The sequence below is a fragment of the Saccostrea cucullata genome, unplaced genomic scaffold (assembly GCF_032062105.1).
Source record: "Saccostrea cucullata isolate Sc308-1 unplaced genomic scaffold, CSIRO_AGI_Scuc_v1 ctg493, whole genome shotgun sequence".
NCBI classification, from domain to species: Eukaryota; Metazoa; Mollusca; class Bivalvia; order Ostreida; family Ostreidae; genus Saccostrea; species Saccostrea cuccullata.
This window is the reverse complement of record NW_026921470.1, coordinates 77,501-101,959: the sequence shown is the minus strand read 5'-3', so window position 1 is coordinate 101,959 and position 24,459 is coordinate 77,501. Positions and strand designations below refer to the sequence as shown.

The window sequence follows — 24,459 nt, the reverse complement described above, 5'->3', positions numbered from 1 at the left end:
TTATTAGTAATATGACGTCATTTTACTGGTTCCTCAAGATCGACAATCGACATCAAGACGCTTCAAGTATGCTACAGTATTATATAGACAAGCATCTGGATGATTAAGACTTCACGTTTACTGTGGGAGAACCAATTTTTCGTCCATCGCAGATTTGTTTACAAATGCATGGCGACGATGTCAAATACATGTAAACAACATTAATGGCTGTTCTTATTTTCACGTCGGTGAAATGGTTTACTTCGTAAAAATGAATTTAAGGTTTGTATTTTTTTCCACTGATATGAAATGGGCGTCTACAATAACTGTATTATTTGTAAATCACGACAAGAACATTGAACATGTCGATGCAAGTTTTTTTATATTACTCAGTTGATTCTCTGAATGTTGTGTTTAGTATAAAATACATTGGCATGTTAATTCTCAGATGTAACGATTGTAAGATGGGTGGATAGTTAATATGAATTGTTTTATTGAAGGAAATACAACAGCCGATAACAGTTAAAAAGATGGCACAAGTTCCTCTACTAGATGTAAATTTTGGCCTGAGTTCAACACAGAAATCTTATGGAGGTAAAAAGGTTCCACACGGTTTTCACTCATACACGGGTGAAGAGGAGTCACATATAAGTAATAGTATTCCTCTGAAATCATATGGGGGTAAAAAAGCTCCACATGGATTCCACTTGTATACAGATGAAGAGGAATCGCACATAAGCTGTAACACTCTCCCACAGAAATGTTATGGTGGGAAAAAGGCTCCGCATGGGTTCCACACATATACAGATGAAGAGGAGACATTACCTATAAGTAACAACAACCCACAGAAATCTTACGGAGGGAAGAGGGCACCGTCAGGGTTGACTGCTGTAAATCTGGACGATGATTCTAAATTAACGTGTGTGAAAAAATCAACTTTATCAAATATTATTGTTCTTAATAATGACGAAGAGTCAGTATCTTATAAATCCTATGGATTAAAGAAAATTATTCCCACAACAAATAGTCTAGTCAGTCTTGATGGGGAGGAAAAGCCTCAAAATGTCTCACAAACAGATAGACGTGCCAATGTACCCTTAACAGAAATAAAAGAGGAGGGACAGTTGGATAGTGAAAAAGTGACATTTCCTCAGCAGGGGTCTAAGCGAGGGGCATCTGGACCTCTGGTCACGTCAAGTGATGAAGAGGAGAGTTTACCCCCATCGCCCCGTTCCAGTGTAAATAGTAGTTCATCTATCCAGCATGCGTATGAGCATGATCATGACTATGAGCCTGCGGCCTCCCCTAGCGGGAGTAGCACGGCTAGTGGGCCTGTCTACATAAGGCCACCGGGATTTAAACATCATGCACAGGAAATCAAGAAAGTCAAAAAGAAGAAGACAACTGTATTTGACTTTAAAACTGCCCTGAAAAAGAGAGCGCCAACTCCTCCCAAAGTTCGACCCAAGAGAGGTAAATGTAGGATAAGTTGTCAGTAAGAGTTCCCGTCTTTAATCATAATGTACTCGTAATTCATTTACAACAACTGATATCTTCTTTTTTCAAAAAATATCAGTATCTATTCAGAGTTAAGTATACAGAGTACAGACAGCATTCTATAAAGATTTTCAGATTATAAATTTGAGTTTAAAAATGCATTGCCACAGATCATTATAAATAGGTTGTATGCATCAAGTTAAAAAGGCACAAATCCTGTGATGCCCTAGCTATGATAGAACTATCATTGTTGTTGAGGCTCCATTGTGTTTAACAATGATCATTTTATGATAGAGTCCGTTCCAATGAGATTGAGAGCTTTGCCACAGTCATTCTGGAAACAGCCCAACGTTCCTAATCCTGTGTCTCCCGCCCCTCTATTTCCCTCATTACCTCCCCTTGGATCTAAAGACTCAAATGAAGATATCACTGGTGAGATATATATATTCAATTCAATTCATTTTATTGACAACACCATCATACATTGGCAAATAGTCATGAATACAACAATTAACATACATAAAATAAAATATCAAAGAACATGTTTTACTATTTATAGCGAATGTTTATAAATGTTACAGACAAACACAAAACTCTAATAAAACCAATAAACATGGGGTACTATTATTTCTATGTGATGGATTATTAAATTATAATCTTCAGATGGTCCATAACTTACTTGTGGAATCATTTAAATTTGTTGGGGATAATTTTTGTGGATTTCTGTAAGTTTATAAGCCCATGCGGACGTGATTTTATGTGTTCTCTGATCCATAATCCGAAGTCATTAATTCTTGGAGAATGTAAAATTGTTGATGAGAGATACCTTCAAAATCCACAAAAATCTAATGATACCACAGTAGTTGTAGGAAATACAAATGGTTTTATTTGAAATAATATTTTAATATCAGGTCTTGAAATCTTCACAAAGACAACCTGTCTTGTTTTTTTTACAGATATGCGGCCCATCACTCCGCCTGATGACAAGGAGCGACACAAGAAGCAGCCGCGACAACCGGAGCGGAAGGTGTACATCACGGGGGACACAGATCTACTCCTAAAACATCTGTTTGAAAGAGCCACAGAAGACAAGAAAAATTCCTCCCAGGTTAAAAGGGGAAGGTAATGAAACATATATTTTTACATAGCAAACAGAATTGTGCAATTACTATAACTGCCAGAATTCATGCACAATTTATTACCACAGTTAGTGATTTTCATGTAAGCCTGGTTTTGTTTGTATTCTTTAGACCAAGAAAGGTGACCGTTCCTAGAGAGACTGGGACTAAGGCTCTGATTTCTGGTGACGACCCGTACCTAGTGGACGCCGTCACTCAGAAGCTGTTTCCTCAGTTATCTTTGGAATCGAGGCAGGGTCAGGTGGGGTCGACCACCCTCCAGTTGGTGACGCTACGCGATGGAGACAAGTCCGTCACACTACCTTCTCTTAGTATAGAACAAAATTATTCACAGATGCTGTCCGATCTCGCCATGAACATCTAATGTAGGAGCCGATCTACTGTGAGCAGTATAGCCAATGGGCCTTGAAGATTTTATGCAAAGGCCCACTGAACTCCGAGGTATTTCATACAAGGTGCAGACCAGCTGATCTTCACAATACTAAAGATTAAATTTTCTTGAGTAGACTGAAATTTGAAAAAGTACTACATTTCATATTTAAATTTTATCGAAGTTAACAAATTATGTTTGTGATTAAAGATTTGTTGAAATCAGGGACATATCGAGTCTTTAAATCTTCTTATTATAGAATTTATAAACATGTACTTAAAATTATTTGAAGTGTTCATTGAATTTGGGTACATAGCAAAATGAAGTTTATTGTAAGTAAATATTGTTGACTTGCACACATGCAGAGTAGGTAAAATTGTATTACTTTCGATGTTTCGGATACAATTTTCCTAGTTATTTTGCACAATAATATCTCATTTAATGTTGTTCAGATCTATTTGGAAAAATTTTAAGTCCATATTTTGTGTATTCCCAGTTATTGAATCTTTAAATGTATTGTGTTTGAATAAGGTGACTGATTCAATTATTTTCATTATCTTTGTTAGATAGTTAACATGGAAGCTCTTGTTACAAATGGCAAGTGTTGGTTCACAAATGAACAACAAAAATTTACATTCCGACTGAATTTCATTGTTGTTTATATTAACTTATAATTATTAACTTAATATTATAAATGTGTGTTCAAAATTTTTTTAGTACTATAGTCTATTTTATAAAATATTTAATTTCCTAAAATCCACATACCGTATAAGCATGGAGAATTTTTTGCAGGGATTAAAAAAATTATTTTTGGCATTATTAGCGAGAGTGCTGGGATTGTTAAAATTGAATATCACTAAAAATAATTGCATTTTTTATTTAATTGCTTTTTAAGTGAGTATTTAAAATTGCTAAAATTACTTCTCATTAGAAATCAAATACAAATTTTGGAGGACAAATTGCTGAATTTGTCTCTAGCTAAAATTTTCACTTATACGGTAGATTTAGTGATTTCCTGGTGCAGATATTTAATGACTACTGGGTTGACACACAGATATTTATTCACTCTTTTTTTTAGTCAGATTAGTATATTTTGAGTTGACACTGTAGCTTTACAGTCATTTGTGGGTCAGGTTGCTTTATTGATGTTTAATCATATAAAGAAGTCATGTCCTTACATCACTTGTTTTTCACATTAGAAAGCACAACTTGAGCAATTGGGAATATTAAATTCAGAGTTCATTTAATCAGTTTTGAAATTTGAATGATGTGTCATTGTGTGTACCCTCAATTTGTTTTATATAACTATTATTGTGTATTTTTTGTTTGTTTACATTTGTGATAATTATCAATCACATTTAAAGATACTTTCCACTTCTTAAAGTGATTAGACCGCAAGTTCCCGTCCACAGATGGATCTAATTTATGTTGACTGTGATATTGTTATTGTTAAAGTTGGTGACAATTAATCAATGTTTTATGCATTTATTTTTTAATTACATGACATATATATTGAGCACATGACCCAGAGTTTACTCTTCGTCATACAGTTTTGTCAGCATTTTCTATGTTAGTGAATAAAAAAACTTCAAGAGAATTTCCGTCCCACATCTCAATGCATTCCAACACTGTGAATCCTATTTTATATTTATGACTTTTATTTTAATTTTTATAATTTATTTTATGTACATTATTTGTTGTTGACCTTTTGTGTTTTGTATAACACAAATACGTCAAATTTTATGCACAAAATGCATCCTTTCGAGGTGGTCTGGTTTATTTTCTTATTATATATTGTATCTTGAAAGGGATACCTGTTTATTAAATAGAAATTAAATATATGATCATGGGTTTAATTTTGGGAATGACTTTTGAAAGCCGAGTTATGTTTATTTTATAATATTGGGATATTTTTAAGACGTAGAAGATACAAATAGAAATTATTTCAGCGGAGAAGTTAAGCCAGATTAATTGTACAGAGGACTAAGGAATGTCACCGGTAAATCTTTATGTCAAGGTCAAGATCTAGTAAATGGGTCGACAGATGTCTCCACAGATTTCTTATAAGATTTGAGAAATAAATTCTTGTAATGATTCTTTCTAACTATATTGCTTTGTCAAATAAGCTTAGTTTTTGCGGGCATAATTGGAAGGTAAAAAGATGAAAAATTGTATTTTAAACCGTCATTTTTAATGGAAAACAAAGAAAACCTGAGTTATGATTATGGGAGATTTTTTTCCAAAATTATCAGACAAAGGAAAGGTATCCATATTGTCTACAGTCTCTCAGAAAACAGTATTCTGTAAATGTTCATAGCCTCCTCCTTAAAATAGCATTAAATTTAATGTGTAAGTATCATGATTACTTTTCACAAAATATAAGATTGAATTCAATGAAAAATTCAAAATACTTAATTTATTTTTTACATACATGTAATTCTGTTTATCTAAGAGCTGTTAGCTTGAGAAAGAGTAAATGTGGGGTCAATTACTAGATCTTGATCTTATGAATATGCTAAATGAAATTATTATTTATTATAATCCATGTGTTATATGTAAATTGTTTTTGTTTTCCATCTTGATTTGTGTGCTTTCTAGTTTTATTCAGATTTTATGACCTGTTTTATGAATTTTAGTGTGAGATTCTGTTTTGTCATTTTACAGTGCTGTCTTATTTATGTGATGTTGTACATGTTGAGCCATTAAAATTTTCAAATAAGAAGGCAGGCTTCTCTTGTCCTTGTTGAAGAAGACTTGATGGATTGATAACTTGATGGCAGTGAGGTTCTTCACAGCAGGGACCTATATACTAAGTACAATATGTAGATCCCTGTTCACAGTGACTTCTTTTATTCTAGAATTACAAAAACAGTTTTAAATTCAAGATGAAGGTCAATATGTCAAGAGGTCCAATTTTTTTTGGTACCCAGAGAAAGGTATTGTTACAAGGAATGCATGCACCTGTGAAATATGCAAGTCATTGCACCACCTACTCAAAAGTCAATGGCAACGTTGAAATTTTTTTGCGGACAAACAGGGGAACGGGCAAAACTATATATACACCGACCAGTACCCCCGAGTCTTCGATTATGGGTGCATATAAAGAGAATCTTTTAGTATTCACATTTATTTCCAGCCTGAAAGATGAGCATCCATCCAAGCTGATAATTGGATGGTTCCTATGGAAATTTCTTTATCCATGTTTCCATGCTTACCATGCATAAATCAAAATTTTCATTTGACGTACCTGAGAACCTTTATTTATCACCCTTTTGCATGCTTTATACACGGACCTGTACTAAAGGGTTATTTTCGCCCTCTTGTACTTGTAAACAATTTCCCCCCATTTTAAATTCGCCCATTCAAAATTCTGTTTAAGAGATTAAGCTGGGTTCTTTGATTTCACTCCGTTTTAAATTCGCCCAGTTGTGACAGGGGCGAAAATAAAACGGGGGCGAAATTTCCCCTGTATACATGCAGTATTCGACTCGCAACTTTAAAACTAGAACCGATGTATGAGGCGTCGTTTTGATATTTTATTGACATTTAGGGATATTACTTATTTGAATAGGTGATATTACCTATTTGCATATGTTATTTCCTCATTCAAATTATTAAAATAGGTGATATAGCACTTATTTGAATAGGCGATGTCATCGAATTTATGTTATCTTCTTTTGTAAATGAATACATGTAGGTGATTTCCTTAGTAACTTTTATTTACTTAGTTACTTATTTAAGTAGATGATATCACCTATTATTTGAAGTAATGGTATATCACCTATAGGCCAAGGTGATATCACATAATGGCGGTGATTACCAAGTCAGCCCTCGTATCCATGACATAAGGTTCCAAGGTCACATTCAAATTATTGTCTCCCGCTTTTGCGAAGGCGGAGTGACATTAAATTTCATGCATCTGTCAGTCTTTCCCTGTGTCCTTCTGTCAGAAAAACTTGAACTTTGGTCATATCTTTTGAAACAGAAAGGATAGGGATTTCATATTTCACATGTACATTACCTGTGGCAAGACCTTTCCGTATATACTCTGATTTTTTTTAATCCTGTGACTTTGACCCTAAAGTTTAACATACTTTTCAAAAATCTTAACATCAATTTAAATTGGTTATGATAACTTTTCAATCAGAAAAGATAGGGCTTTCGTATTGTACATGTACATTAATTACCTGTGACAAAGCTTTTCTAAATTTACTTTGATTTTTGACCTTATGACATTGAATTTTATCCCACTTCTCACAAATGGTATTTTTCATTATAACTTTCATATCTGATATGTGTATTACATATGACAAGATGTTTGCATGCATGCTATGATTTTTTACCCTTTGACCTTGATATGTTTGACCCAATTTTCAAAAAAAAAAAAATTTGGTGATTACTTTTCATATGAACAGATCGTTCATATTTGCGACAATATGCCATAAATATGTGCCTTGCATGACTGGTCTTATTTATATGGAAGCATCCTAGTAGTATAGATTCAAGTTATTTCAAATCATGACCCCTGTGGATAGGGTGGGGAAAGTCTTTTAAATAGCTTCTTCTCAAAAGCAATGATCGGTGAAATTTACATGGACGCATTCTTAGTTATTGTAGATTCAAGATTGTTCAAATTATGACCGCCAGAGGTAGGATAGGGCCATAATAGGGATCAAAGTTTTACATGGAATTATATAGATAAAATCGTAAAAAATCTTTTTCTCAAGAACAGCAAAGCTATGATTGGTGATATTTATAATATGGAAGCATCCTCAGATAGTGTAGATTCAGGTTTGCTCAAATCCTATAACCCGGAAGGTTATAGGGTGGCGCCACGATGGTGGTTCAAATTTTACATAAGAAAAAAGAGGGGAAAAAAATCTTCTACTCAAGAAGAGAAAAGCTATGTTTAGTCATATTGACATATAAGCATCATCGTGTAATGAAGATTTAAATTTGTTGAAATCATGACTCTTGGGGGTAGGGAGGGGCCACAATGGGGGATCAAGTTTTTACACAGTAATAGAAGAGATGTTTGTAAAACACTGATGCCCCCTCCCCCAAATAATTGAAATTTTTCTAAATCCAAGAGGCATAACTCTGTCCAAAATAGCTCGATAGGACCCAAAACAGAACTTGACCTAGATACTCTTATGATAAATAATTATGTATTAGTATATGAAATTTCATTTCAATATGTGCAATATCTGCAAGGAAAACTAGAGGTACCCCCCCCCCCCCGCATCCCATATGATTATGACAAAGTCCTTTTTTTACTCTTAGAGTCCCGAAATAAGTAGTAAAAGAAGTAAAATAGGAGGTCACAGTGTCATTATGTAATAACAAATATGTGAAAGTATCATTAAATTTTATTTAGTGGTATAAGGAGGATGTGCTGGTAAAAGATGGGTACCCTTCAATATTATAGAAAAAATGACAGTGTCAATGTTTTGCTCTGGAAAACCCAAAATATGTGTCCGATCAAAAAGTAAAAGGTGCACAATGGCAATGTATAACAAAGATTCTGTGAAAGTCTCATTAAATTTAATTCAGTGGTAAAAGAGGAGTTGCGGATAAGAGATAGCTAGGTACCTTAAAGCGTAACAAACGGACGGACGGACAGAAGCTAGACGTACAGACAGACGGACGGACATCCCAATTACTATAATACCCTCCCACTTTTCAAGCGTGGGGCGCGTATAATGAACGGAAACTATGGTAGACCGACCGACAGACAGCAACAATTAAAGCAATATGCCCTCTTCGAAGGGGGGCATAAAAAATCGTTCAAAATCTTTTAAAATCTTTTTCACAAGAACAGCAAAGTTACATGCTATATTACGAAATCCATTGAGCTCATTTTCGTGGGTTAAAAAAAATTAATTTTTCGCGCTACAACGCGAAACTTTCGCGATATAACGCGAAACTTTTGCGAATAAACGCGTAACTTTCGCGTTATATAACGCAAAACTTTTGCTGTTTAACCAAGATAGCTTAAGTCTCTATAGGCCTACTGTCTTTTGATTTTGTGACACTTATTTCTGTTTATTTACTATAATGATAAGCAAAAGGCTATTTTAATCTTGAACTATCACAAGCTACAATTTTTAAGTTTTCTTACTATGTATCCATCTTTACCGTCATATTTGGTCTTTCTCAGCGCTTTTCAAACAATTCAAAGTTTATGCGAGTTTTCCCAAAATTAAACTTCAATCCGAATTATTTTTATCAAGATTATGAATTTCGGGGAAAACCACCCTTTTCGGCGTCTTTGTTATGCACTCTCTAGAGAATTTGAAATAATTTTATTTGATAGAGATCATGATTTCAGAAAATTGACAAAATGAGGCAAATTTGTCGGTGTCCCACCACATTTGTGAATCAAAGTACTCAGAAGTACAGAGAGCCGGGCTCATTTACAGAGTAGAATGGATTTCTTACATGAATCACGTTTATATTCTGATGAAAAAATTATTTTAAAACTATCAATATAAATGATAAGACACTGACAGTGAGTTTTTCAATCCTAATACCACGGTCCGATTTTGTCAGAATCAGAATTAATCTGGTACCGCAGCTGAATGTAAACAAACAGGCCAGTCTGGTTCCCTCTCCTGCTTTACCTCGATTGAGTAGAGAACTACGGTAACACTGATTATCAAAAATCCTTACGCTAATGAACTATGTTCTTTGACTTATGAAGTTTTCAAAGTCATTACTACTAATGTTTATTTTATATAGATAAAACTTCGTTTTATTTTTGTTGCTTTATTTAGCGTTTGTATTATCTCAAAAGCGGTTGAGAGTAAGAACTATATTTTTGCACGTAACTTTAAAATGGCGACTATGGGGTCAACATCCTGCCTTGAACAGGATCACATAAGCTGGCAATTGCTCTTTGAGCAATAAGCCCGGCTAAAAATGGATAGCAAGATTTTCTTTTGTCTGCGTTGGATTCACTGTAGAAATACGATATCGTATTTTGAGGTTGCGCCACGTTGTCATTCCATTGCTTACGAAAACATTGACAATTAATTAAAGTGTACAAACTCTGCTGTATATACCTTAATAGTTTTGATTTATGACCCTAGTCCACGAACTTCTCTATAACCCCTCGGATAAATTCGTAATTAACAACATCCAATTATAAAATTGTGATTTAAACAGCATCATATGGCCCGTTAAGCTCATGATATGATACACTGTTCATTCACTTTTAAGTTATGTTTCTGCAGAGTAAATTTTTTAGTCCAAAATGATTGATTGCTTAATTTACTAGTGGTACAGTTGTTGTACGTATTACTGATTAAAAAACAGCTTGAAAAAAGTGTCAAGTGGAGAGTTTTCTTTTAAAAAATCATCTGTCTCAAGAATTTCTTGAATTTAACAAGAAAAACATGTACAAGAAAAAAAACTTCATTTCATTGATTGGTAAGGTTTTAAAAAAGAAAAAAAAAAATTCTGATGACTAATCATTTCTCCAGAACATCTTCTGAGGAAATGATATTCTATAAATAAGTTCCTGGGAGTTCCCGTCTGTGTTCATGTTCTTATCTGTCAGTCAAGATCAAGGTTCCTGAGTAACATTATTATATATGCATAATATTTCACGAAATAACGCGAAAGTTACGCATTTATTCGCGGAAGTTTCGCGTTATAACGCGAAAGATACGCGTTATATCGCGGAAGTTACGCGTTATATCGCGAAACTTTCGCATTATAACACGAAAAATTTTATTTTTTTAACCTACGACAACGAGCTTTCGTATCATATCGATATCGAGGCATTCTCAAGTAGTAGAGCTAAAAAAGTAATTCATTTATTAAGCCTATCACACGAAGTAGAAATTGATTTCTATCTCATTCGCTGACTATGACCAGTAAGCCTATTCGAGAGCTAAAAATCTGACTCTGAAAAAAAATTGCTATCCTCCCAAAATAAATGGTCGTCTCCTTTATACACGGTGCCCAACGGACGAAAATGGACATTGGCAATAATAGTTCACCGGCATAATTTTGTCACGAATATATGTTACGAACACGAATATTCAGTGTGCTGAAATATTTTTAGTGTGCTGAAATATTTTTGTTTTCCGACCAACGGCGAAGAGAGCATGGCCAAATTTATATATGGCGCCAAAATTTGTCACATGTGATGATTATTCAGCTCGTGCGCGTCGGCGTAATTATAACACAGTGACCAATGAAAAATTTTCTTTCTTCTGAATGTTTAAAACGCCAAATTTTCAAATATAAAATGGCTGATTTTGAATGACAAATATAAATCGAAAGAATATGGAGGTGTTTTCAGTGATAAGCTGCCTTTTGATTTTATTTTTTACAGTTGGTAAGTACATGTACATGTATTATAACGTTATAAATGAATTCACAGTATTCAAACTGCGCTCCATGTCCATAAAGGATGTTTGAGATGGGTAAGACTGATTAGATTTTTCAGTGGTTTGGTTGGTAATGTAACGTGAATTGTTTTCATCATATAAAAATAAGACGTATCGTAATTAGTTTACTCCACGTCTTTAGGACTGTAGGCTAGCCGCAATGCAATGTGCCACTTACAATCGTAACCTTTGAATTTAAGACGTGAATATATAACGACATGACACGCAATTGTTAATAATCCATGGCATGCAATGATGCATACGCTGATTTTGCAAAACATATCGACAGGCGCCGCGATATACAGTGGCATAGTCCGTGAAGTGGTTGATTGTATCAATGCGACTAATATTATGGACGTCCTAACTAAATTAATCTTCTACAATAGGTGGCAGAGGATAGTTTTTTTTGCAATCAAAACGTTTGACTGACGGTTTACTTAATATTGAGCTGCTTTAAAAATGTGCATTGAAAACTTTTAAATTCCCTCTACATGTAATAATAGTATGATGTAGTCCCTTGAGAAATTTGAAGCTTTTAGGAATAAAACATGTACAACTTACACAATGAGCCCTAAAGATGGCGCAGGGACAATCTCAAAATTTCATGTGAATCAAGCCTATTTTCACTATTTCGCCGCAGCCGCATCTGTTTCCAGGCCCGTGCGCCTGACCTAAGCTACCATACAAATTGCAGAATAACATTTGTACATACCAATGAACAGCAAGAGATAATGGCTCAACCACCTCGTTTTCAAAGCTACAATTCATCCTGTGAACCCACCCCGCTTTTCTGGTGAAATACCGGTAGAGCGAGTTTTGAGCTTAGTTTCGTATTTCTAGTCCATATCCCATATACAGTAGTAGTGACACTAAAGTGTCATATTTCAATAAAATATACAAGGCCACCAATTCCCTCCAAATGCACCCATAAAATATTCTAGCTATAAAATTACCTATAATATGCATTCAAACCTCAGGTTTCTCTATTTTTTCTATTTTTGACGGTACTTTATTCGAAACTATCCTCTGCCACCATATGGCGGGAAACACGAAGTGAAAGACCTGACGAAAGTAAGAGAATTATTGTAAACCAATTGATTTAGGGCCTTTATGACACCAATAGGCCTTTTTATAGTATTTTTTTGGAACCAATATCCTTGGAATAGGCATGTAAAGTAAGGGGGGGGGGCACATCACTTGATCTCACATCTGGCCGAATCTGTCAGTCTGTTCTAGATATTCAGGTTTTTTCACGTTTGGAAAGGAGTCTATCTTTTATGTTTATTGTTTGTTTTTTGTTGTTGTTTGTCTTTTGCTTGTCACTGTCATGAAATTTCTGGATTTTAAGATTTTTTTTTTTTGGACCGGGGTATGTAAACATGGTAGACTCCCCCCAGGAAAAATTTCCTGGAACCGTGCCTGCCTAGGCAAACATGTTTATAGATTACTGATTCAGTGCAGACTATTGTGAATATGGTACAAATCTTATATTTTCACAAGTTACTAGTATCCTAGTTGTGGTTTTGCACATCTCCCATTCGTACCTTCATGATAGATTTAATTATACAGGTGACTCTCGATGGCTCAAACTCCGATCTCTCGAAGTTCTCGATCTCTTGAAGTGAAACTACGGTCCCGTTTTTTGAAATTTCCCTCTATATAACTAAGCAAATTTACTCCTGGTCTCTTAAACTTCTATCTCTCGAAACTCTCTATCTCTCGAACCAAGACCTGGGTCCCGTTACACATATTTCATTGATTTTTTACTCTCTTTCCTCGAAGTGTATTCAGACGTGATTACATTGGTAAATTAAATGATATTAGAAACAATCAGAGAGATCGTTTGATTAAAACCAAAAGTAGAAAAAAAAGGTATCTGATAATAAACATTTTAGAGCATGACTACAGTCTAGACGAACTCCAAAAACGGTGTTAACGGAAGTGAGAATTTCAGTCCAGAAAAGACTCCAAAAAACGATCCATGCATTCGCAGTTATATCAAAAAACGGTGAAAAATCGTGAAAAGTGGGCTCAAATGAAAAGTGCTTTTGCAAAATATTGGATTACCTTACATAATGTAAGTTCTCAGAAATGATTAATAATAAATGTTTTTAGAGAACGTATTTGTTAGAATTTTGATTTCATGTGCAAATAGTTTTTAATTGCAAGTCAAAGTTGACCAACTTCGAGCTTCAGCCAGACCTCGTACAAGTAGGATACAAAATACAAATTAAACAGTCTTAATCTTATGAAAACATCTCTGTGATTGATAATTTGTTTGCAGTGACTAAGTGAGTCATTTTAGAACTACTTTTACTGATTTTATTTGATTTTTTGTAAGTAAGGGACACTGGCGAATTTTCAATTGTTCGAATTTCCTCTGTCTTTCATGTCTATCGTGTACGAATGAATTTAGCATCTTCAGAGCAGTGATGAGCAACCACATTGTAAATACATCTTACCAATAATTTAAAAAGTACTGAATTGATGGTTTTAATATCAAATAAGGTGACAGTTACATGAGAATCCATTCAGTTTCCACGTACATTTCCTCTATTGCTGAAGAGATCGTATTTATTAGATTTATTGTTTTATTTGCAAAAAAATCATGTTTCAAGTTAGATTCAATTACAAAGAAAATTAAACGTTTGCAGTCTATGCGAAAGTCACCGGACCGTCGGTTTTTACCGGTAAAATTTAGGTCGGGTAGGTAAAAAAATTCAGTATACAGGCCAAATGTCCGATAAAAATTAAGGCCAAATAAATCTAAATTAAGAGGTACACATGGTCAAATTCCCCACAAATATCCTTTATTTGACCAATTTAGAAGTAATACCTGATTAATTTTTATGTATTACAACCCTGTCATGATCGTTTTTATTCTAATTTGAATTTCCTCTGTCAATGACTAGAGATCTTTAGATAGCTCATACGTAGTTTTGGTTGGGGAAATATTTAGATAGCTCATACGTAGATTCGGTTGGGAAATTATTTTAAATGATCATTGAACTTGAGTAACCATAATGAATTGTTTCAGGAAAAAATAAATATACACTGAAAGTGCATATTAAATTTTATAAAGAAAATCTTTGATACAGTGTATGTTGTATAAGTCAAATATGAAAAAAATGCATGCAATTGCATTAATAGATACCTTTTACAAAGAAAAATTATAAATAGTTAACTTGTCTATTTCACTCTGAATTTATTTATGCTTAAATTTCACAGTGAGAATTAACCCCATCCCACCCACCCTCTCAATCTCAGTATCATAATGATGTATGGATTTATTTTAAGGAAAAAAATGTTGGTCTGGCAAGAAATTGTTTGGTCTGGTAAAATTTTTATTTTTACCAGACATTTTGTCCTGTAAAAATTTTTAACTTTCGCGTAGACTGCGTTTGGGAATTAAATATATATGCATGATAAAAGGGAAAAATATGTAATTGTAAAATTGAATAATATATGTTGTAACTGCATGGGTTAAACATTGACTGAATTTTACCCATTCATAATATTATTTCGTCATATAATCCTGTATGACATCTGAATTGAGAGCGTAAGTTATCACAATCGCTATTAACCTAATTGTTATCACATATGAACAGATATTATCCTGAAAACATTTTTAGAATTATAATCTTACAGTTTAAGAACTTTAAAAATCATTCTTTTAAAATTACGGTAAAAAAAATCTTTCTCAAAACGAACCTGTTAGTATCTCTGCTCCGCCGCGAAAATTGTGCGTTTTTTTTTTTAAATAAAATAAATACGATCTAAGTGTCTTGAAAGTAAAATTTAAGCATCTTTATAGTAGGAATGGCATAAAATTTAAATCAAGGGGACACTAAATTAAGTTAAGAAATTAATTCTTACCGACTTTATTGAATCCGATGTCGTATATCCCAAATCACTATTATGCAAGAATACGGAGCGATAAATAAGTCAATAACTACTAAATGATTTAATAAGTGCAATTATTTATTCAACAAAAATTAAAATCCAGTCACAGTTTACTAAATACAGCCATTTTTCGGTCGTATTTGTGGAGAAAGCGAACGACAATCCATCGTTTGTTTACAACGGACGCCATTTTGCCGCAATGCATGACGGAGCCAAAGACTTCTTTTTTGGAGTTCACGCCGTTTTTGAAGTTCGTCTAGACTGCAGGGTTCGACACTAACGCTAGCCCGCTGGCCCGGGACATCTGAATATTGAGGTCGGGCTACCAAACATGTCTTTAAACTTGCCCTGCAGGGCTACAGTAAATTTTACCAATTACTCACTAAAAGCAAGAAAAATTATTACAATTTACATACAATATACCTGATAATTGTTAAATTTATTTTCAAATATGTTTTATCAGCATAATTATAATTTTTTTAAGTCAAAAATGTAAACTTTAAAGGTGATTCAAAATATCCTAAATGATATAAATATAGAATTTTTCGAACAGTAAAAATGTCTTAGGTACAATCATAGAGTGACATATAATTTACACCCAAAATTCAGCCAGAATGCAGGATTTCGCATCTCTATTTTCAAAATTTTCCGTATCCCCACCAGCAGGAGGGGGAAACCCCCTCCCGCACCTACCCCCCTCGTCGCTTCGCGACTCGGCCAGCAGCCTTTGGCTGCTGGACAACTAATACATGAACAGGGCTAGTAGAAATTAGAAATTACTAGCCCTGCTGACAACTATGGTTTTAAAGTTAGTGTCGATCCCTGGACTGGACTTTGGAGTTTGCAAGTTAGATATTTTACTTTATACCAAATACGGTGTAAAGTAATGTTTATATATAACAGGGTTTGTAACAATATACTTGCATGTACCAATCCATAACCTGTTGAGTGTTACCTCGAATATAATTTTTAACCCGGCCATAAGATACAAATGAATTTAAAAAAATATATTTCAGAAACAAGTGCCTGCACGGTTAGGTGGGATTGAGATTTCGTATTTTTTTTTCACATCCCACTAAATAGACAATGCCCTACATAACTTTAGTGCCCCCCCCCCCCCCCCCCTAAAAAAAAAAACAGAAACCTATAGGCTATAGCAGGAACTTTGTGGCCTGTGTTACAAAAGAACTTTGGACTTGAACTATAAAAAAATTAGCTGATCGTTAAATCTTACAAAACTTTTGTTTCTGTTGCATAAAAATATCTTTCTAAATTCTTTTCAAAAAAGATTAAAACTATTTTCAAAGTAATGAAAAAATGAAAGTTTTGTGCATAATATTTAGATTTGCATCATATGTACTTTTTTTTTCTCCTTAAATGAGTCCATTGTTTTGATACATCCCAAAAGCAAACACTCATTTCAAGTTGCATAAAGTGCAAATGCTTGAAAAAAGTACCGGTACATAAAATTTTATTATACATAACTAAAAACACAATTCTTTAAAAAAGTATTTTAAATTTAGATGGATGGTTGTATTAAAAGCATTTTTAATTTGATGGGTGGTGGGGGAGAAAGCAATTAGGGGTGAAACGGTTCACCGCGGTATCGGTTCACCGCGGTATTTTTTCTCGGTTCGATACACGGTACAAATTCTCTACTTTCGGTTCGGTTCGTTTTTCGGTCGGGATTGTCATTCAGTCGGGTTTGGCATAAGGTATAAACATGCTTCTCTGTGTAATTAGTTCAAAAACGTAAATTTTTGTGGACTTAAAGTTTGTAAAATGATTTTTAACAGTCAAATCAATTAAGGTGATTTATTCTATCCATTTTGCACATAAATTCTTTCACTAGATTAAATAAAAGGAAGGATAAAACTGTTACGACTTACGGCTTTAGATGTTTAGCGGCGTAACATTGTGGGGCTCCTTAATCTGAATGTTGAACGAAAGACAACAGGATATAATTTGTTTTTAATATTTTATTAGATTTTATTCAATAAACATACAAAAATACTCTTCTTTGGCTCTGCGGTCCTCACCTGAAATAAAAACAAACCAACCACCCTTTCCAACAAAATGTTAATATAAAAACCACCCTTAAACAAACCCTTTAATAAACACGAATAGACCTTATATCTTTAGGTCTTGAACAAAGATTGAACTAGTGATTTCTTCACTTAGTGAGTATAAATATAAAATGTCAGATAATACTATTAGCAAACAACTAATTGTATAGGGACAAAAAGTTATGCTAACATCTCAACAAAACTGCACCATGCATTTGTTAGTTTGTTGTTAGTAATAATGTCAGGAGTTATAAATATCAAGTTCAGGTCACTTCTTGTGCCTTAGTAAATACTACTCAACAGTAAACAATAACGATGAGTTCAGATCACCACTTGTGTCTGAGTAAATAACGCAATCAAACGTTGCTAACAAATTCAGGTTAATAATTACCCATCATGTCAATTTGTCTCTCTGTCTAAAACAGAACCCTTTGTGATGGGGAGACTGCCTTGTTCGGAGTTGGTCCGTCAGGTAGACCTTTCCGTGGGTGAGACCGCAGGCGTCTGACCGTTAGACGCTGGGGGCTCGTATATAAAGCCTTTACAACCTTTATGACGTCAATCACTCAATGCATGAGATTTGGCGCCATAATGTCAAATAGCTGGAAAACTTCGGATGCACTTAACTATTATACTCATCAGAGGTGTTCCGAATGTAGTTTATAGCTTTTGCCGCTTAGTATGAAAAACAGAGTGTAATTATAAGGTTTTACTCTAATTATCAGTGAATGGATTTATTATTTATCCAAATTATCTGAGGTAAGCACATTAGGTACTATGTAATTGCATTTATGATGCAGTCAATGGTTTATTTACGTTGCGTATTCCTCAAAACGTAGAGGAAATTCGGAATGAAGTGAACAATTTGCACCCAGATCATAATAAATTCCAAATAACATTAATCAATAATAACAGATAAATAAGAATAAATGTCAATACATATTATTCATTCAATCATTCATCAAATCATTATTATAACGATTCATATCATAAGAAACATCTTGTTTACTTATTCATAACCATAGTGGAGAATGCCAAATTCGTAACACGGCCCCCTTCTCTATTTAACATTCGTCCTCGAATGTCTATAAAAATGTGCTATGTAACAATCTAAATTAATGTTCAATCAACAAAAACCTCAATACCTCGATCGACTGATTATCTCGAAATACAGTCTTCGGGATATCCAAATTAAACTGTAAGTTCACTTTATCATAAGCAAACTTTAAATAGTATTAAACATTAACAATTACGTAAAAACACATAACAATCAATTTAGTACAATGCTCAAATTTCAATAATCAGGACGCACTTGTCGTATTTTCAAAACGAAAGTAGATTTCGTGACATGGATCTCTTCGTATGAACTATCAAAAGGTGTGACGTCAAATCCTCATGCTGAGAAATGAATCGCCACTGAATTTTCACAAAGTTCGTCCAAAAATACTTGCAAAAACTGGACTAAATGCAACCGTCAGTAAGTAGAATTTGAATACTCATTATATATTCCATTTGATCTGACTATAAGCAGATAAATTTATGCGTTGTTTTGTAGCATTTGTGCGAAAACAACAACTGCACATTTCAAATTTACGTTGACATCAGTCAAACATTCTGTGAAGTATTAATACGTCAAAAATAATTCAATCTGTTTCATTGCTGATCCATATATTTTTAGGATTCCCATTCTCTGGGGGACTCTCAACAACATGGCATGTACAAAGAGAAAAATCAAAGGTAAGTAAAGGTAAGATGAACAATATTTCACTGATGCATAAATATCAATCAATCATTGTAATAAGATTCATAATATGACTGCTTGATGCATAGAATGCATAAAGTAAGTGCATGAATATAATTAGATATTATAGATCAAATATTTACAGATCACTGACAGTATAGAAACTCAACATAAATAATCTCTTCTCATTTTCGCAAGAATGTTCAAGAAGACAAAATTTCATGCGAAAAATCAGCAAAATGTCAAATATTCATATTATCTAGCTACTTCAATACCATGTTGGTTTATTCTCACCAACAGTTTCATTAGTTGTTACATTTTCAGTTTGTTTTGTAGGGATATCAAAAGGGCAGAGCAGATTTACCACAAGATCTGGTTGTAACAGAACAGTTTTCAGGTTTTTTTAAGCTCTAGTGTTGTCGTTAGGATCTAAAGTTAAACTAACAATGTGGTTTACCTCCTTGCCCATAGTCCCTGTCAGATAAAACAGGTGAACTTGTTAGGGCACGCTTTAGCTTGTCAAAAGATTTGTGACAGTCTTCATCCCAAACAAATTTATGACTTAGTTCAGTCAGTTTGTGCAAGGGTCTAGCCATATCAGAAAATTTAATTGAGAAACTAATTTGCTGTTGTTCTTGATCAAAGTTTTTACGATAATTCTCAAACACAGACTTCAAATGTTCAGAAAAATTTTCATTTGTTTTCACTTCTTGTTTTGTCAAAACATTTATTGATTGGGGAGTATCTTCTAAATTTGCCACAACAGTCCCTTTGAAAATTTTGACACTCTTATCACCTAAGTTCATGTATCGAACAGATACTCTATCAGTTTCAATTTTTGCCAAAATCTTGGGAACTAATACACCATGTTTATCTAAAAATTTTGCCACAGGCTTTAACAAAGTAACCTTGTCATTAAATAATGGGTTTTCCACTTTAGCCGAGGCAATAAATTCACTGAGAGGGGGAATCTCTATAGTTTCCGTCAAAAATACCTTACAACATTGCTTATTCAAAGCTTCATGTGTAAAGCAAGAAACATCTATTCCCTTTATTCTAAGTCTCATTTTGTTCAATAGAACATCACAGTTGTGGTCTTTCATGAAATCTAAACCCAAAATACATTTGTTTTGGATATTAGCCACTAAAACATTATGATTCACAGTAACATCTCCCACACATATTTTCACTAGGCATTCCCCTTGGACAGATATTTTCTCCCAACTAACAGAGGTTAGATTTACAAATGAAGGGTTCAGATCTAATTTCCCCTTTAACTCTGAACTGTCTGCAAAATCGGAGCTAATAATTGTTACACTAGCTCCTGTGTCGACCATCATTGTAGTTCGAATGTTCTCAATTTTGCCTACTACAAAAATTCCTTCACCACATCCCTTTACATCACCTACTCTCTCATTTTTAGGTGCATTTTCACACATAACAATTTTCTCAACATCATTTTCTGATTTATTGTTCTCAATATCATTATTTGGTTTATTGTTCATCATATTTTCATTCTCAGTTACATTAACTGTATTTTGAGGACTCTTTTTAATACACTCATTTCTTCCAGCCGGAAGAGGTCCTCTTATTTCAACTTTGTTCAACAGTGATTGGGGCCTACCCCTGCGCTTTGTCGACTTCCGCCCCCTGAATTCGACACGGGAAAGTTTCCCTGATTTGAAGATTGGAAACGACCATTTTGATGTTGTCTATTTTGGTAAGCATTTCTTCTCTCAAAATTGTTTGCATTGTATGGCTGCCTATGAACTCGGAACTGATTGTTCTGTTGATCATTTTGTGCATTCCCGAATCGAGGATGCGCCTCGCTTGAATGAGAAAAGTTAGGTCTTGAATTAAGACCATCTTTAAGGAGTGATCTAATCTCTTTTGTAAGTGATTGGAGATCATCTCTCAAGGCCCTATTTTCTTGTTTGATTGAGGCGAGGAGATTGGTATCCATTTCTGGATGTATGGCATTGACAACTTTTACCCTCTGTGCATCAGCCAGTTTGTGGGTTTCAAGTCTTATAGCCAATATCTCAGCCTCATTAATGTCTCTGGGCCTACTTTCTCTCAAGCGAAGGCGCATGTCCGGATCAGGAAGTGCATCTATGAAGTGATCCAATGAAAGAACATTCGTCAAGTTAGAATCGGCAGCAGGATATGCTTGCCTAGTAAGTTTCTTGATAGACTGCGCGAGTTCAGATAAGGATTCTCTGTCCCCCCTGGTTTTTGTCTTTAACTTAGCTCTGAACATTTCAGATCGTTCAACTGAACCATAACGCCTATCAAGAATCTTGACTAGGGAATCATAATCTCTGCGCTGAACTTCGTTAAGTTCACTTAAAAGTGCACGAGCCCCTCCTGCTAAACTGCTAGCTAGGTATAGTGACTTTGCCCTGTAATTCCAACCATGTAGATCAACCAAGATTTCAAACTGGGCTAGATAATCCCCAAAATCTTCTGACCCATCAAATGTAGGTGGTTTAATAGATACAATTGGTTTAGAATTGAAAGGGGAAGGAACTCTATTTTCATTGTAATTTATCTCCCTTGCAGGGGTATCTATATGACCGATATTTTCCCCAGCCCCAATGATAGGAGACTGATCATGAAGACCCAGGGACTCTCTACACCCATGCACTTGATATCTGATTGCATTATCTTTGGGGGTCCCCTTTTGTTTTAATTCGTCTACTTGTTCTTGTAATTGACGAGAATCTCGTCTCATGTTTGACAATTGTTCATCTATGTCTTGTCTCATGTTTAAGACTTCTTTGTTCATCATTTCTACAGCTCTTAACAAAAGTTCATTTATGTTTTCAGCCTTGTCAGAGCCTGATTTCTGTATAGGAGAAGAGGTACCGGACCTTTGATACTCATCACAAGTGATGTCATCATTCAGATCGCAGGACGTGCACCCATTCTCCTCAGAGGCTTCAAATTGGCTGTTTTCATTTGACATTTTGACTTTTGTTTTTGTAACACAAATTCTATGTGTTCATATGTCAATGTGCTTGTCGTTGTCAATAGACTTAGTAAGACAATATTTTAAGATCCTGATGTAGACTTTCGATCAACCAGAATAAAAGGAAAACTTTATCCCACTTCTGACACCAATTGTTACGACTTACGGCTTTAGATGTTTAGCGGCGTAACATTGTGGGGCTCCTTAATCTGAATGTTGAACGAAAGACAACAGGATATAATTTGTTTTTAATATTTTATTAGATTTTATTCAATAAACATACAAAAATACTCTTCTTTGGCTCTGCGGTCCTCACCTGAAATAAAAACAAACCAACCACCCTTTCCAACAAAATGTTAATATAAAAACCACCCTTAAACAAACCCTTTAATAAACACGAATAGACCTTATATCTTTAGGTCTTGAACAAAGATTGAACTAGTGATTTCTTCACTTAGTGAGTATAAATATAAAATGTCAGATAATACTATTAGCAAACAACTAATTGTATAGGGACAAAAAGTTATGCTAACATCTCAACAAAACTGCACCATGCATTTGTTAGTTTGTTGTTAGTAATAATGTCAGGAGTTATAAATATCAAGTTCAGGTCACTTCTTGTGCCTTAGTAAATACTACTCAACAGTAAACAATAACGATGAGTTCAGATCACCACTTGTGTCTGAGTAAATAACGCAATCAAACGTTGCTAACAAATTCAGGTTAATAATTACCCATCATGTCAATTTGTCTCTCTGTCTAAAACAGAACCCTTTGTGATGGGGAGACTGCCTTGTTCGGAGTTGGTCCGTCAGGTAGACCTTTCCGTGGGTGAGACCGCAGGCGTCTGACCGTTAGACGCTGGGGGCTCGTATATAAAGCCTTTACAACCTTTATGACGTCAATCACTCAATGCATGAGATTTGGCGCCATAACGTCAAATAGCTGGAAAACTTCGGATGCACTTAACTATTATACTCATCAGAGGTGTTCCGAATGTACTTTATAGCTTTTGCCGCTTAGTATGAAAAACAGAGTGTAATTATAAGGTTTTACTCTAATTATCAGTGAATGGATTTATTATTTATCCAAATTATCTGAGGTAAGCACATTAGGTACTATGTAATTGCATTTATGATGCAGTCAATGGTTTATTTACGTTGCGTATTCCTCAAAACGTAGAGGAAATTCGGAATGAAGTGAACAATTTGCACCCAGATCATAATAAATTCCAAATAACATTAATCAATAATAACAGATAAATAAGAATAAATGTCAATACATATTATTCATTCAATCATTCATCAAATCATTATTATAACGATTCATATCATAAGAAACATCTTGTTTACTTATTCATAACCATAGTGGAGAATGCCAAATTCGTAACAAAACAACAGTTGAATTTATTTCCTTCTATCAAAATGTATCGTACCGAAAATAACCGAACCGAGACCAAATTTTTCGATACGTATCGAACCGTGAAGGAGGCGTATCGTTTCACCCCTAAAAGCAATTAAAAATGTATGGGTGGTGGGGTAAAAATAAAGTGCCTTCCAACCCCCCCATACATTTTTTCTGGAATAGCCCTTAGAAAAATCTGTGTCAGTGGTGACCTCTGGTCAAGGACCCGACTAAGCCGCGGAATAGCAAAACCAACAATTGCTTTTTGGGTTTCATGTAATCATGAAATAAGAACAACAAAATTTTGAAAATTTAGGAATTCGTTTTATTTTATGCGAAATACGATTATTGTTGTTGAAATCGAGTGAATTAACTGTAAAATACGATTGAAAACGTGCAATGACTCTATTAGGTCACCTGAGTCACTCAGGTGACCTATTGCCATCCGTGTTTGTCCGTCGGCGTCCGTCGTTCGTCTTGTGTTAACATTTGAACATTTTCAGCTTCTTCTCTGAAACCGCTAAGCCAATTTCAACCAAATTTTGTATACAGCATCTGTGGGTGAAGGGGAACAAAAATTGTGAATTTCATGGTCCTTGCCCCCCTGGGGCCTGAGGGGTGGGGCCAAAACCACTAAAATTAATGCAATCTTTAAAAATCTTCTTCTTTACTCCTGGACATCAAGCAGTCAAACTGTTTGCACGATTGTAATCAGCAATGAGTCCTCTACCAAAATTGTGAAATTCATGGCCCTGGGGTCAGGGGTTCTAGTGCTAGGGCGGGGCTAAATAAGTAGGTAGTGAAAATGCATTATTTCTTTGAAAATCTTCCTCTCTGCTCCTGGGTATTAAATAAACCAACTAAGTACATAGTTATGATGAGCAAGAGTGCCTCTACCAAAATTGTGAATTTTATGGCTCCAGGGTCAGGGGTTCTAGTGTTAGGGCGGGGCTCTATTGATTATATAGTGAAAATACATTAATTCTTTGA

The 24,459-nt window shown here is 34.6% G+C and overlaps 3 protein-coding genes and 2 long non-coding RNA genes across 7 annotated transcripts in view; 3 read left to right on the top strand and 2 right to left on the bottom strand.

Moving 5' to 3' along the window:
• Window positions 1-93: 93 nt before the first annotated feature.
• LOC134260054 (uncharacterized) lies at window positions 94-5,706 on the top strand. Its single transcript, XM_062742639.1, has 5 exons — window positions 94-261; window positions 480-1,452; window positions 1,771-1,908; window positions 2,433-2,598; window positions 2,727-5,706. Exons 2-5 carry the CDS (start codon window positions 510-512, stop codon window positions 2,977-2,979), a joined length of 1,500 nt encoding a protein of 499 aa, XP_062598623.1. The 5' UTR covers window positions 94-261; window positions 480-509; the 3' UTR covers window positions 2,980-5,706.
• Window positions 5,707-11,229: 5,523 nt separating this feature from the next.
• LOC134260046 (uncharacterized) overlaps window positions 11,230-24,459 on the top strand; it is a gene marked incomplete at its 3' end in the record, with an annotated part of 87,332 nt that continues 74,102 nt past the window's right edge. The window contains exon 1 of the mRNA XM_062742631.1: window positions 11,230-11,332. Within this exon, the coding sequence (XP_062598615.1) occupies window positions 11,257-11,332 (76 nt within the window). The remainder of the gene's footprint in view (window positions 11,333-24,459) is intronic.
• On the bottom strand, window positions 17,252-18,020 carry LOC134260049 (uncharacterized). Its single transcript, XR_009990463.1, has 2 exons — window positions 17,745-18,020; window positions 17,252-17,326 (listed from the first exon to the last, which is right to left on the bottom strand). It is a non-coding gene; the product is annotated as an uncharacterized LOC134260049 (long non-coding RNA).
• LOC134260048 (uncharacterized) lies at window positions 18,728-22,129 on the top strand. 3 transcript variants are annotated; one of them, XR_009990462.1, is made up of 5 exons: window positions 18,728-18,830; window positions 19,032-19,100; window positions 19,431-19,491; window positions 20,668-20,814; window positions 21,924-22,129. XR_009990462.1 is itself a non-coding variant. In XM_062742632.1 (5 exons), the coding sequence occupies exons 1-5, from the start codon at window positions 18,749-18,751 to the stop codon at window positions 21,971-21,973; spliced, it is 399 nt and encodes a 132-aa protein (XP_062598616.1). In that variant the 5' UTR covers window positions 18,728-18,748; the 3' UTR covers window positions 21,974-22,129. The 3 variants fall into 3 exon arrangements, 2 of the variants coding, with proteins under 2 accessions (XP_062598616.1, XP_062598617.1); XM_062742632.1 differs by having other exon boundaries at window positions 19,032-19,090; XM_062742633.1 differs by lacking the exon at window positions 20,668-20,814 and having other exon boundaries at window positions 19,032-19,090.
• LOC134260047 (uncharacterized) lies at window positions 22,307-23,083 on the bottom strand. The gene is made up of 2 exons (XR_009990461.1): window positions 22,800-23,083; window positions 22,307-22,381 (listed from the first exon to the last, which is right to left on the bottom strand). It is a non-coding gene; the product is annotated as an uncharacterized LOC134260047 (long non-coding RNA).

Excerpts from the sequence above, each read along its gene's own strand:
- LOC134260048 (XM_062742632.1), top strand. The coding sequence starts at position 18,749 with ATGCTGAGAAATGAATCGCCACTGAATTTTCACAAAGTTCGTCCAAAA. Across the intron at positions 19,091-19,430 it reads TACAAAGAGAAAAATCAAAG|GGATATCAAAAGGGCAGAGC; the intron begins GTAAGTAAAGGT and ends TTTGTTTTGTAG. Across the intron at positions 20,815-21,923 it reads TTTTGATGTTGTCTATTTTG|CCTTGTCAGAGCCTGATTTC; the intron begins GTAAGCATTTCT and ends TTATGTTTTCAG.
- LOC134260054 (XM_062742639.1), top strand. The coding sequence starts at position 510 with ATGGCACAAGTTCCTCTACTAGATGTAAATTTTGGCCTGAGTTCAACA. Across the intron at positions 1,453-1,770 it reads CAAAGTTCGACCCAAGAGAG|AGTCCGTTCCAATGAGATTG; the intron begins GTAAATGTAGGA and ends ATTTTATGATAG. Across the intron at positions 2,599-2,726 it reads TCCCAGGTTAAAAGGGGAAG|ACCAAGAAAGGTGACCGTTC; the intron begins GTAATGAAACAT and ends TGTATTCTTTAG.